Raw genomic sequence first — 14,212 nt, forward strand, 5'->3', positions numbered from 1 at the left:
GGCTCGCTTTTACTCTCAACAATAAGCACCGCCATTTCACCGAAGTCGAAGGGGCTACAGCCCTACTTGGCCTTGCCAGTACACCGCCGAGGGAATGCCCAACCCCTCCAGGAGATGCCGGGAAACAGGCAAGAGGCAAAGAAGCAGTCGGAGAGTGGCAGAAGATACCGGCCTCTAGCACAAAAAAACCCTGACCGCCCTGCGTTTGGTGGGTTCAAATGACCACCGTAAAGATCTCAGTTTCACGAGGAAAATGGACACTCACACCTCAGTAATAAAAGAACCTCGTCGGGGCTCCCACTAATGGTGACACTTTGAACCTATTCCTAATCATGGGAAAACACAACAAGGGTCATCCGACGCATTCATCGGACTACTCGGTGCGCGAATGGTCCTGCCCCTAAGGACATCCAACAATGCAGACCTTAAGGTTTGCGATTACTTTAACTCACGTTCGGTTCTTTACTGTTTTTGTTTTTTCCATTATAGGTGCTCTAGCCGGGGATGGCAAGATAGGGGGCAGAAGGGGAAAAATGGGGGATGAAAAGAGGAGCTGTCATTAGCTGGACCAACTTCTGCAGGGGGAAGGGATTTAAGCTCTTATCATGGAATGTCAGGGGCCTCAACTCCCCTAACAAGAGACACAAGTTTTGGAAATACATCGGCGATCAGGGGCCACTGGTTGTGGCAATCTAACAATCACACATAAAACGAGCGGAAGAAAGCAGACTCAAGCATAGACACTAACCCCAGATCTTCCAAGCCACCAGCACCAAAAAGCGCAATGGGGTCGCCTTGATATTGCATTCCCCCACCCATTTTGTACACAAGACTACACAAAAGGACAGGGAAGGCAGATACATCATGGTTAGAGGGTCGAGGATGGGCAGGCTTTGTAAAATTGCTTCTGTCTATGTGCCCAATACTGGGCAAACTTACTTCCTCTCCTCCTTTTTAGATTCCTTAATGGGTTTTGCAGAGTGAGACCTGATTATTATGGGGGACTTCAACCTCGTCTGGGACCCTCAACTAGATACGTCACATGCCCAAAGAGCTGGAGGGAGTACATTTCCCACACCACTTAAGCAAAGAATCCAACAGCTAGGCCTAGTGGACATTTGGCGCCACCTTAACCCGACAACGAAAGATTTTTCCTTCTTCTCTCATGTACACAAATCATACTCCTGCATTGATCATATGTTTCTCAGCCAATCACTCACCTATGCAGTTATGACCTGCCTTATTCTTCCCATTGCCATCTCCGACCACGCTCCTTTGACTTGCCTTTTAGACTGGCCTGCCCCACGCTCTAAACTTGTGAGATGGTATTTCCCGGAGTTCCTATGTAGGGATCGCCTACAAAGAGATGATCTGCGCAAATCGATTAAAGACTTCTTCCTTCTCAATGACCCAGCTGACACATCCCTAGCGAATAATTGGGACGCGTTTAAGGCGCATATACAAGGTCACTGCATTTCTCTGGCTTCCTCCCTCAGAAGACTCCAAACTAAAGAACACCTAGAACTAGAGCGCGAGCTGGTAGCAGTGGAAGGGCAGCACAAAACCACTCCCTCGGCCCAGTCACTGAGAAAAGTCACGGCCCTCAAAGCAAACTAAATGCAATTTATACGAATAGGATCCAGGGCCAAGCAACTGCGGGCCAAGCAAGAGAAAGAATACGCAAAACAAATCATAGACGGCCAAGGCACGACCTACGTTGGTGATGACGAGAAAGCTCAGGTGGTTCATGACTTTTACCAAAACCTTTACCGAGCCGATACTCTCAGGGAACCCGAGGAAACAGTATGTAACTGTCCTTGACTTGCCCCAACTTTCAACCTCCGCTAATGAGAGTCCTGGAGGGAGTATTACCTTGGAGGAGGTCCAAGCTGCAATTGACTCCCTGAAACGTCACAAAGCACCAGGGCCTGATGGCTTTAAAGCCCAATTTTATCGCACCTTTTCAGCTGACTTGGGTCTTCACCTTACCACACTGTTTAACGGCATCGGATCCCGACAGGCAGGGACGTCATCCATGGGCGAAGCCCTGATCTCTATTATCCTGAAACCCGGGAAAGACCCCCAGAAATGCTCATCATATCGTCCCATCGCCTTCCTTAACCTAGATGCCAAATTATATTCCAAAATTCTAGCCACCCGGCTTGAGAAATTTCTCCCTGATCTCATTCATCCCGACCAGTCAGGGTTCATAAAGGAGCGGCAGACCCACGGCAACCTTGGGCGCATCTTCCATCTAATAGATATGTCCCAAAAGAAGAAGATCCTGGCCGCACTACTGGCGCTCGACGCCGAGAAAGCTTTTGATCGAGTTGATTGGACCTTCCTGGAGCTTTCTCTGCGCCGATTCGGCTTCTGCGATGCCTCCATAGGGATGATCCGAGCCAAGTTTAGTGCCCCTAGATCCCGCGTGGTGGTGAATGGGGTAGCCTCAAACTTTTTCAACTTAGAGCGAGGGACCAGACAGGGCTGCCCCCTATCACCATTGCTTTTTGCTCTTAGTATCGCACCTTTGCGGCCCGGATCCGCACCAATCCACATATCTGTGGGATCCACTTCGGAACAGATGATCAGAAGATCGCCTTAATATAGGATGACATCCTTCTGCCAGTCACCAACCCAACCACCTCCTTTCCTGTCATTAGTCAGGAACCTGAGCAATTTGAGGATGTATGTGGCTTCAAAGTCAATCTCTCTAAATCATTCATTCTGAACGTCACTCTGCCCTCGGCAATGCAACAGAATCTGGAGGAGACATCCCCCTTCCAATGGGCCCGTAAAGCCATCACATACCTAGGGATCCAAATCACTCCCAAACTTGCAGACCTATACAAGGCCAACTTTACACCCCTTATTAAATGCCTAAAAGCTGACTGCAAAAATGGAGCACAGCCTACATTTCATGGATGGGTAGGATCAATGCAATTAAAATGAACATATTGCCACATCTCCTTTACCTCTTCCAGGGCCTCCCCATCCAACCAGACAAGACACTCTTTCATGAGCTAAAAACCATGGTGCTCAAATGTATTTGGCTACAAAAGTGTGGACGGCTCTCTTATCACCTATTAACGAGGCCATGTGGGAGGGGGGTCTGGCCCTACCGTATTTCCTAACCTACTATAGGGCAGCTCAACTAAGAGTACTGAGCGAATGGTCACTACGAGAATCTGACAAACTATGGCTCCATATCGACAGACAGGTGATAGGTAGAACGATTTGGGACGTGCCTTGGCGACATAAAACGGATCGACCTCTTAACGCTTACCTAAGTGTACCTACCTCCACCACCCTCCAAGTGTGGGATTCAGTAACCAAAACACTACCACTGAATACATTCCCGTCTCCCTATACCCCCATACTTTTCTAAGAATTTTTCCCCAGCTCTGCAAGAGGGATCCTTTGACTTATGGAGGGAAGGGGGGTGCCTCATGATCTTGGACCTCTTCCAGGGCCCCAAACTACACTTCTTCCACGATTGCATGAATCACTTCCATCTGCCATTCACTGAACGATTCCACTATACTCAACTGATCCATTGGGTCCAGCAGCCAAAGATCCGCCAAGCTGCCCCTAGAGACTACCTTCCAATGGAGAAATTTGTCCAGACGGGCACTAAGGGCAAAGGATGTATCTCATTTCTATATACCTTATTACTCGCACTCCCACCACAACGCACTCAACGCCATAGAGTGTTTTGGGGAGACATGCTACAGACACCGCCCTCGGATAAACAATGGGAATCCCTGTATAAAGACATAGCGAAATTCAATAGATCCATGAACCTCAGGGAAGCCCATTACAAGACGCTATATGATTGGTGCCTTAACCCCCACAAACTACACTCTATCTTCCAGGGTACCTCCGATCGTTGCTGGCAAGGTTGTGGTCTACTGGGAGACTTTAAGCATATAAAACTTCAGCGAATAGATGCCGGACACCACCCCCTCCACCACTAGCCGACCATCACAACCTGGAATCCTGCCACCGTCAAACACACCACTACTACCATGAAGAACACCCACTCAAGAGCCCTCACTGACCCCTGCCCACTGTACATCTACCACAGAGCCGCTTCAGCCATCGCACCCGAACTGGGACGGACCATACACGCCTCCTTCGAATCCGGCATATTCCCGGACGACTGGAAGCGGGCAGAGATCAAACCCCTCCTAAAAAAGCCCACGGCCGACCCAACAGACCTAAAAAACTACCAGCCCACCTCTCTCCTCCCTTTTGATGCCAAAGTTACTGAGAGACTCGTTAACACTCAGCTGACTGCCATCATCGAAGAAAACTCCATCCTAGATGCTTCCAAGTCCGGTTTCTACATCAACCACAGCACTGAGACCGCCCTCCTAGCTGCCACCGATGACATCCGCTTGTTACTCAACCAGGGACACACCGCGGCCCTCATCCTACTAGACCTCTCCACAGCCTTTGACACCGTCTCACATCGCACTCTCGCAGCCAGACTCCACGACGCTGGGATACGAGGAACTGCCCTCAACTGGATCCGGTCCTTTCTCTCCGGTAGAACCCAGAGGAACAGACTCCCTCACTAACTCTCGAACTCACGGAGATCAACTGCGGAGTACCCCAGGGATCATCGCTTAGCCCCACGCTTTTCAACAGCTACATGGCCCCCCTTTCCGCTATTGTTAGACAGCATGGGCTCAGCATAGTATCATACGCCACCGACACCCAGTTCATCCTCTCCCTCACAAAGAACCCCAAAGACACCAGACTCTGCCTCCAGGAAGGAATGAAGGACGTCGCAACCTGGATGAAGAACAGCTGTCTGAAGCTCAACTCGGAGAAGATGGAAGTCCTCATTCTTGGACCTTCCACCTCCGCTTGGGACAACACCTGGTGGCACTCCATCCTCGGGAGTCTGCCCACCCCTCCAGACCACGCACGAAACCTCTGCATCATCCTTGACTCCTCCCTCACAATGACCCGCCAGATCAACACCATCACCTCTGCCAGTTTCAACTGCCTTCGCATCCTCCGCAAGACCTTCAAATGGATACCCACAGAATGCAGGAAAACCGTCACCCACGCTCTCATAAACAGCAGACTGGACTACGGCAACGCAAGAGCATTCTCCTACGTCGCAGCCAAAGCCTGGAACGAACTCCCAGTCAACATCAGACGCTCCTCAACCCTGCACACCTTCAGTTAAGAACCTCAAGACCTGGCTCTTCAACTGACCAGAGCAGCCCCCCCTCCCCCCCACCCCCCAGGGCCTAAACACCCTCTAGGGTGAGTAGCGCGCTTTACAAATCCACTGATTGATTGATTGATGTGGGCATCCATTAAATTGCCCGTGTTGCCTACTAAAAAGGGGCTGTTGATAATGCTCCAAAAACTCAGAGCTATAACCCAAAATACTGGCCTCTGCCAGTTCTGACCAAGCCTCCTCTTTCAGGGCAGATGTACGCTTTGCCAGGGCAGCCTTATAGGCTCTTCAAAGGCTCTTAACGACCAAGGGGCCATGAGGTGTCGCTCCCAAGGCCTCCTTTCATTTCCTAGAAGCCTAGGAGCGCGCAGAGTTGAACCACCTTGGTCCCAAGTGTGGTGGGCACATACCTGGAGCCTGTAATAGGTTCACTATAGCAACAGACAAACCTCCAAAGGGCTCCATAATGTCCTAGGGATTAGCCTCACTGTCTAGACAAATAGCAAATTCCCTGTTGCACTGTATTAAAAGGGACTCGTGTAACTGTTCCGGGACGGTTTTACCCCACTTCAATCTCCTCCCCCTTCCACTGCTTTTAGGGGAACCCCCAGACCCACATTAATTGTTTTAATTACCCAAGGCAATCCTGTCAAAACACACACTGGGTTATGGGTTTTGAGTACGCTTGCCTTAATGGAAAAGTCAGAGATGTCATAATAAAATGGTGTAGAGACAAAAATAAAATCAATAAATGTCTCACACCCTCTCCCGATAAAGGTAGGGACAGTATCAGTTTCTCCGGAGGAACCCAGACGTGTGATGTTACATGCATCTGTTTCAATGGCCCCTGCATTATATAAATTTAAAAGCGGGAGCTGTTTGTTCCACTCATTAATAACATTGCCTGTAGGGTGGGTGAAGTGTGGGGCAATGTAACTAATCTCCCTTTCACTGCTAATGAAACAAAGGTTACCAGACCCCCCATAGCTCTCCCTATCCTAGAGGGGGTAGCTGGTACAAAAAAGTTATATAACCTTCCAAATGAAATCTGCTCTTGACAGCCCAATTTTCCTGAAGGCATATTACGTCAAAACCTTTAACTAAAAGCAGCCAGCCAGATTCATCAATCTCGCTCGCAAGCAGTGCAATTTCCCAAGAGATAAACTTACACCCTTCGCAATCATGAAGGCCCGGGCCAGATGGCCTTGCCGCCTCCTGTGGTGGGAGGACTGCTGGATCCTGTGAGCCGACAGTCAGTCACAAGATTCTAATGGCTCAGGGTCGTGAACCTGTTAGACAAGCTTACACCTATTGATGCCTCGTTCTGGTTCATGTGGTTCACCTGTTGAGGCCACCCATGTGGGTTCCCCAACGGTGGCAATGTATAATTCAAGCACCTGTAAAAATAGCCTAATGGCAATCTCACAATGGCCGAATTCCGACTTCTATAATTAAAGTGCGCAACTAAGCGGAAATTACTAGCTACGATAAAAGGATTATTAAAGTTAATAATGACACAATCCCCTGCCCATCCTTTCCTGGAGCTGCCCACCCAAGGTGTCCTGCATACCATGTTAATATGATTTTCCACCCTCGGCCGCGGGGCAATATTCAAATTTAACCAGTGCATCACCTTGTTCTTCAATTGGTCAAAGTCTTCCGTGGTACCCGGATCCAGTGTGGAAAAATTGGCCAAGATCACTCCAAGTGGGGTCCACTATGGAGGGGGGATGAACGGTGCACCGACCCCGAGTGGTGTTGCTACAGTCCCCTGAAGTCATCCCACCCCATCTCATCTAGAAGACAATTTGTACCACTACCTGCGGGACCTGGAGTCTGATGAGACTCTAAATTAGGGAAGCCTCCCCCCCCCCCAGTTTGCTGGCCTTGCTAGTTGTTTAGTGTTAGTTAATGCTGATGCTGCTGTGGCAGGGCGTACTGTTGGCATGGGATGACACGGTCGCTGCAAAGCTACTTCCAGCATGGGCCTGTGAGAAGACGTGGGGCAGGCTCCGGGCCAGTCCCACCAGAGCTATTGCACATGTCCTTTGAAGTTGGAAGTCCTGTGGGCAGCGTTGTATAAAACCCCTTGTGAAGAAGCAGTCAATTTGATCAGGCTATCCTAAATCGCAGATAAGCGAAGTAGGATTGGGTCTAGTTTGGAATCCAACACAGATAGCAAAGCTGCCTTAAACGTGTCAAGCTAGTGTGTCAGGTCTGTGTTGGGCTCTATAGTGGGTGCTGACGAGTTAAGAGTGTGGGCCAGTACTTTTTTGCCTATTTGCAGTGCCCCCGATGGGGGGCGCTTCCTCTTGGCCCCCATGTTCCCCTCCCCATCCCCATCCCTGATCCCACACTGGGAATTGAAATGCTTCCTGAAGCACTGGTAACTGGACACAGTCCAGTGTGGAAGTGGTTGATGTGCACAGGCGGTCAGCCTTGGTCTGAGCTTGTGCTATGTCTACCTGACTGGCGCAAGGAACCTGTGCTAAAGCTGGTGACCCTAACCATGAAAGGGTAACAGAGCTTTGCGAGGAAGGGGGAATAGGGGATCGAGAAAATCGCTGAGTGGCCAGTTGAATTATCTTGTCCAGGACCCCAAAGGCTCGCTACAGGAAAGCGTCCATGGTGGTCACAGTGTTTGCGGATTACTTCCGGGTAGGTCCAGCCAGCCTACGTTTGCCCATTGTAACAACAGCAACTCAGTGCCCCTACAGAATAGGCTCAGCTAATCCCTAACAAAGTCCAGCAGAAGAATGAATTACCCTTTCCACTGTCCACTATAAGCCAAGGGAGGAAAATAGCCAGCAACAATAGATCGCACACAGAGCCCTCATACAAGGTAAGATGTGAAATGGGGATCTTACCTGCACCAGTCTTCAAGTAAAGGTCCCCAACTCCGTTCCCCTGGGTAATGAGTCCAAGAAAATTTCAGAGAGAACAAGTCCATGTGCCAGGCCTCAAGGGGTGTGTCGGGCGTCCTCCCACCGGCGTCCTCGGTGGCGGCAAACAGGCAGGCAAGTGAGCAGAAAAGCGTCCTGCGCCGCGGAAGATGTCAAGCACCTTTATGGTGCACGGGTCAACTGAGTGCTGGCTCCTCCCCCCTCAAGGGGTGTGTCTGGCGTCCTCCCAGTGGTGTACCCGGTGGCGGCAAACAGGCAGGCAAGTGAGCAGAAACAAATCCATCGTCCCGGAAGATGTCAAGCACCTTTACGGTGTGCTGCTCGGGTCAGCTAAGTGCTGGCTCCTCGCCCCTCAAGGGGTGTGTTGGGCGTCCTCCCAGCGGCATCTTCGGCGTTGGCAAACAGGCAGGCAAGGGAGCAGAAACGCAGTTTCTGTTCAAGGAAGAATGAAATTGTAGGGACATTTGTAGATGGAGCAATGGACCAGATTGGGAAGCATGAATTCAATGCTCTTACTGACTAGAGGGCACTGTAATGTTAGACGCATAGTTTGTGGGGCGAGTTCATGAAATAATTTCAGGGGAAAGTCATAGTACCATTTCTTATAGTTTATTTTCATATTAACAATTCTTAGATTTAAAACCGCCCTTTAAAATAATATCAAATGTTTCCACTTGTTTTGAGTCTTAAAGTTCACAAAATCTTCTTTCTCTCGATCTCAAGATGATTGTAAGGTCACAGTAAGGTGAAAGTCCATAAACTCATTTAGGAATCAATATTTATTGAACAGAAATTACATTATTAGTGATAAATGTTCTTTTCTTTCCTGTGAGACATTAATTTTTTTGTCTTGGATGTCGGAAATGGGCAAATTTCAATTCACTCCTACCCCCATTCTGCTGCTCTGTCTTTTGGCTCCATTCTTGCTAACAAGATATGATTGTTTGGTCAAATGGTCAGAATGATTACATTCAATGTCTAAGTAAAGGGGAGTAGAAGTCTATTCTCGGTATCATACTCAAAAATACACTTTTTTTCAACATGCAGGAGTAAGATCGAAATTTCGAAACATCGTAGGCAATTGCACATATTAGAAAGGAACTTGTTCGGAAACTATTCAAGAATCTGAATTATGTGAAGAGAAAATAGAGTATATAAGAAGAAATCTCATATGTGCAGATAAAAGCAAACAGGAAAAATGCATGACCATGTAAAACAGCTTATTTCATTAAGGATCCTTCAAAGTGAATCGATGCTTTTAAGGTACCAAATGGCTTACTGAATGCTTTGTCTATCCTCCATCCATTCGCTCGTTCTTCACGTTTAAACTTGTTCTGCAAAATGAGGGAGAAAAAGGTTGCACTTTAATTTTTCTGCCCATCAAGAACAGGCTGGTATTAACAATCAATATAGAAAAGGAATAACACTTTCAAAAGTTTTATCAAAAGTCCACTCTATTAGAATAGTTCTATCTATTGCTCCTAAGTCCATCTCCTTCATTTTTTAAACTAAAGCAAACTACAAAAAAGGCAAAACATCTGAGCACAGCTTTGAGCAGCAGGGCATGCACCATGCGCTTGCTCTGCATGTGCCAGTAAAAACCTGCCCTCAGCTTAATCATTTAATCAGTTTAGAGGCAGAGTCAATCCTCGTGGCTCTCATTTCTGATATGTTATCTTACAAAGAAGGCTGTGCACCTTATATCTTTCAAGAACTTACCAATAAATAATGAACGCAATGTTTCCTAATTATTGCATCTAGTCCTCTTATGTCTCTTGGTATGAGATTAATGGGCAGAAAACACTGATCATAGAATGGTGTGATCAAATGAGAAGATAGATACATTGATGTCTGTATACAGACTTAAAATTGTTGACCGATTACATAACTTTTGATTCATGCGATACCCACAGCAGATCTCAAGACATGGATGCTTTTTGAAACCCATGGAGTCAATCTTGGTGAGAAGGGCATGCATTTACTTAGAGAGTCAGGTGTTTCGTATGTTACAGTAATGGGTGGACAGGTGACAATTCAAACAGAAATGGAAAGCCTTGGAATATTTTTAACAAGGCCTCAGTGTGATTTAAGTTAACTCTCTGAGCCTTTCCTACATTCGGATTATAAACGCATACCAAGCTCGAGGTAGAAGGCCTAGGAAAGTAAGAATAGACATATGAGCCACCTTATCCCTGAATAATGGCAGGGTATGGAGTACAACTGCAGCCAATGAAAATGGAATATGGTGACAAAATAAACAGGGAACTGGCCTCTAAAAATTAATTGAAGCCTACTGTGAAGGCAGTTTTCAAAATGTGAACTTTCAACCTAAATACATTAATATTAAAAAACGATATAGAATGTGGTTTCCAGAAAGAGATTACAAATCCAAATGTCTGTTAATGCAAAGTGAGTCGCCGAGTTTGAGTGGTCGCCTCCATTTTCCTATTTTGTTTGGAGCTCCACCTACTGGTAATCTTGAACTCTACCAATGGGACACTGCTATCCAGTGTATGCGCGCTGACCCCTAAAACATGCTGAAAGTACCTGATTGCCCCATTTTACTTTTCTAAAAGACCATAGTATATGCTGCAGAAGTACATCCATGGCATGGCAAGTAAAATGCCACTTGTGGGCTGCATTACCTATTGTGCCATCCACTACAGAGGCAATGAAAACATGCCTTTACACTGAGTAGCTTGACCGCAGCAGATTGAAACCTTCTGTACAGACCCATCAAAATTACTCATTTGAAAGGTTTGAAAAACTGATTTTAAATATTAAATGAGTCACTCCTAAATGTACAGCGTTGCCCAAAAGGTAGGATGCATAATATGTAAGAGTGGGAAATGTAGGACATTAGAAGTGACATGTTCCTCCAGCGACCAAGCCCAAAACGACAATGTCACTTGTCAGTTTGTAACTGTTACATAGGAAAAGTCAAAGTACAGATGAAACACTTTAATCTATACATTTTGACCTGTAATGTACCCGATACAGGCACCAAAGAAATAGTTTTACATTTAATAAAAGTCCAATTGAATTAATGTCGTATTGATTATTAACCCCTTTGGCGCTGATGACGAGCTCAGCTCGTCATCAGTTGCGCCGCTCGCACGCTGATGACGAGCTGAGCTCGTCATCTAACGTGGCTTTTTGAAAAAAGCCGCATAGCGCGAAAATCGCCGCAGCGCGCATGCGGTTAACATATGGGAAATGTAACTTTTAGAAAGTTACCTATACTCTGCCTGAAGCTTTTGAAGGTTAATTTGCATTAGTTCCCAGCAACTGTCCAGCCAGTGCTTGGACTGAAATAGGTGTAAAAACACACTCGCTGAACTGCGAGGTATATACGTGGCAGCCCAAGCTACCCCCTCAAAATACTTTCTGGACCATCAGCGATCAGGAGAGGAATGGACCTGCTGTCCGTGACCTGAAAAAGGCCCTGAATGACTGGACCTACTTCTTCTAGTACCTAGGAGAAAGACGTGGACTACAAGGGTCAGTTGGCTGACTTCCTGGGTGGCTTCAGGTAAACAAAAAGCTACAAGAGGCCTTTTCTTGAAGTATCCAGCTAAAGTAGCAACTGGACCTTGACTGGAGTTTGAAGTTGGTGTCTTCCTGACACCCTGAAAGTCTCTAAGGGCCCTCCACTGAAGTACTGGGGGCCACAGAGATATAATCCTGTGGTTGTTTGTGCACCAGAAGGAAATTTATAAATGCTGAAAAACTTTTCTTCCAGAGCTTCAGGGTGATCTGTGAAAAAAAGTATCTGACCAGGAGTTCCGCTGCATCGGACTGAAGAAAATAAGTTACTTACCGGTTACTGTGGTTATCCAATATTGATATCTTTCATAGATTCACATGCTTGAATCATTCCCAGTCGTCGAGATGGGAGTCTCACAGTAAAATAATCAAGCAGTATTTAACAAATATATTAGTGTTTCCTAGGCCATGTTACTGACAGCCTATCTAGGTCCTTTTTTTAAAACCGGGCCAAATGTTGAACACAGCCAATCAGCACCCTCTAGAATACTCCCAGTAGAGGCAGATTCCCTCAGATTTTCAAAGCACAAATGGGAAGTAAGAATTCCTTAAGATGGAAGAGAGAAGCCTCTATGGGGAGGAGGGTGGGTTGCATGTGAATCTATGAAAGATACCAATACTGGATAAGGAATATGCTACTTACCAGTATGCATCTGTTCTTGGCATGTAGGGCTGCTGACATTCATATCTGTGCATAGATCGCCGCCTAGTGTTGGGTCCGGATGATTGCACATTGTTGTCCTGGAAGAGTCTTTTTTTTTTTTTTTTTGTTAAAGACTTTTATTGAGCAATCAAATAAAAATTACAAAGATGGGCCCACAACCACACGGGCTGGCCGCTAATAGCAACGCATAACATAAGAAGCAAACGATCACTGTTGTGGCCAGGCACATATCATATACCAAGTATTGCTCAAAGCATAGGACAGGACATAACATTTTTCTGTATTAATCATAAAAACAACGAACTCTAAACAAGGCGAATGCACATTAATCAAGTCAGCCCAGAAGGCGGAGGGGAAGTCCACTAATCAGGAAGACAAAAGCAAATCAATGGGACTCGGCAAGGCCGGGGGGGGGGGTCAGCGGGGAGGGCAGGAAAATCCTAAAACAACATGAGAAAATTTCGGGATCGTCAGCCTAGGGAGATAAGGCAACATCGGGAGTGTCAACCAAGGGAGTGGTACAAATATCTCCACGATATGCATTCCACTGACCCCAAATCTTCGTCCACGCCCTGGGTCTGCCCCTAGCCACATAGACGGTCTTCTCTCGGAACATGGACCAGTCCATGTTATCCTCCCACACCGAGACTTCGGGCGGTCGGGATGCGCCCCAAAGTTGCGCAATGTCCCGCTTCGCGACCATGTATCCCAAGGTCGCCCATCTGGTCTGGGCCACAGAATAGTCGGTGGGCTCCCACACGTTCAACAGGCATCGTCGGGCCTCAGGTCGCAGGGCAACACCAGTCACATCAGTCATCACCGCAAGCACATCAATCCAGTAGGCTGCTACCACCGGGCACTCCCAAAGAATATGCAGAAATGTAGCACTCATCCCACAACCACGCTTGCATAAGCCATCCGGGGAAAAACCCATCACTACCAGACGCGGACCAGTTACATACACCCGGTGGAGGATCTTAAGTTGAACCAAACGGAGACGGGCGGGGATGGCGACCTCTTTCGGAGAAGAGAGTGCCGACTGCCAATCCTCGTCATCCAAGTCCAATCCGTCACCGACCCAAACCTCCCTAAGTCGGACCAATAAGTCAGCGCGATTATTAATCAGTTTCTTGTAAATAAGGGAGATAGTGCTATCAGGCAGGTGTCCATCCAGTATGCGATCCTCAAGGGGGGAGGACTCGGGCAGGGTCACATCAGGAGTCAGAACTGAGGCCAAGGCATGCCGGACCTGCAAATACCGAAAAAACTCCCTATCACTCAAGTCATATTCTGCCTTAAGGGCCTGGAAAGACTTCACTCCACCCTTCACACAGACGTCACCCACCTTACATATACCAATCATATCCCAGCGGTCAAAGCCCTTAGTAGACCAGAGACCCCCCAAACGTTCCGAAGCATAAAGCGGAGTCGCCATTGTCAGTCGGTTCTCCCATCCCAAACTCACATTCGCGGCGCGCCACACATTGACAGCGGTCCTGGACGGGCCCACAAGATGGCGCCCGGCCGATCTGGAATAAAGCGCTCTATTGAAATCCCTCCCCGGCAGCTGAAGTCTATCCATCTCAAAGGCCGGATCTCGACCCGGGGAATACATTGCGTGGTTAATGGCAGACAGCTGGGCAGCCCAATAATATCTCTTGATATCGGGGAGCGCCATGCCCCGTCATACCAAGGGATGGTAAGTTTTGCAAGGGCAATACGTGGACGCCCGTCCCAGACCAGCTGCCTCTGAAGACTCTCAATCTCTCGGAAATAGGTAGCGGGAATGTCATCATAAGAATTTTGAAGCGCGTAGAGGAATCGCGGCAAAGACATCATTTTAAAAAGGGCAGCCCTGCCCAGAGGAGACAGGGGTAGCTTACGCCAACGGGCCACATC

The 14,212-nt window shown here is 47.6% G+C and overlaps 1 protein-coding gene across 3 annotated transcripts in view; it reads right to left on the reverse strand.

Moving 5' to 3' along the window:
- Positions 1-14,212, reverse strand: part of BDP1 (BDP1 general transcription factor IIIB subunit) — a 1,449,812-nt gene that overhangs the window by 1,233,426 nt on the left and 202,174 nt on the right. For all 3 annotated transcript variants that reach the window (XM_078675286.1, XM_078675285.1, XM_078675287.1), the window contains exon 8: positions 9,383-9,437. In XM_078675286.1, coding sequence (XP_078531412.1) covers positions 9,383-9,437 — 55 coding nt within the window. The remainder of the gene's footprint in view (positions 1-9,382; positions 9,438-14,212) is intronic.

This window comes from Lissotriton helveticus, chromosome 2_1, assembly GCF_964261635.1.
Source record: "Lissotriton helveticus chromosome 2_1, aLisHel1.1, whole genome shotgun sequence".
Taxonomy (NCBI): Eukaryota; Metazoa; Chordata; class Amphibia; order Caudata; family Salamandridae; genus Lissotriton; species Lissotriton helveticus.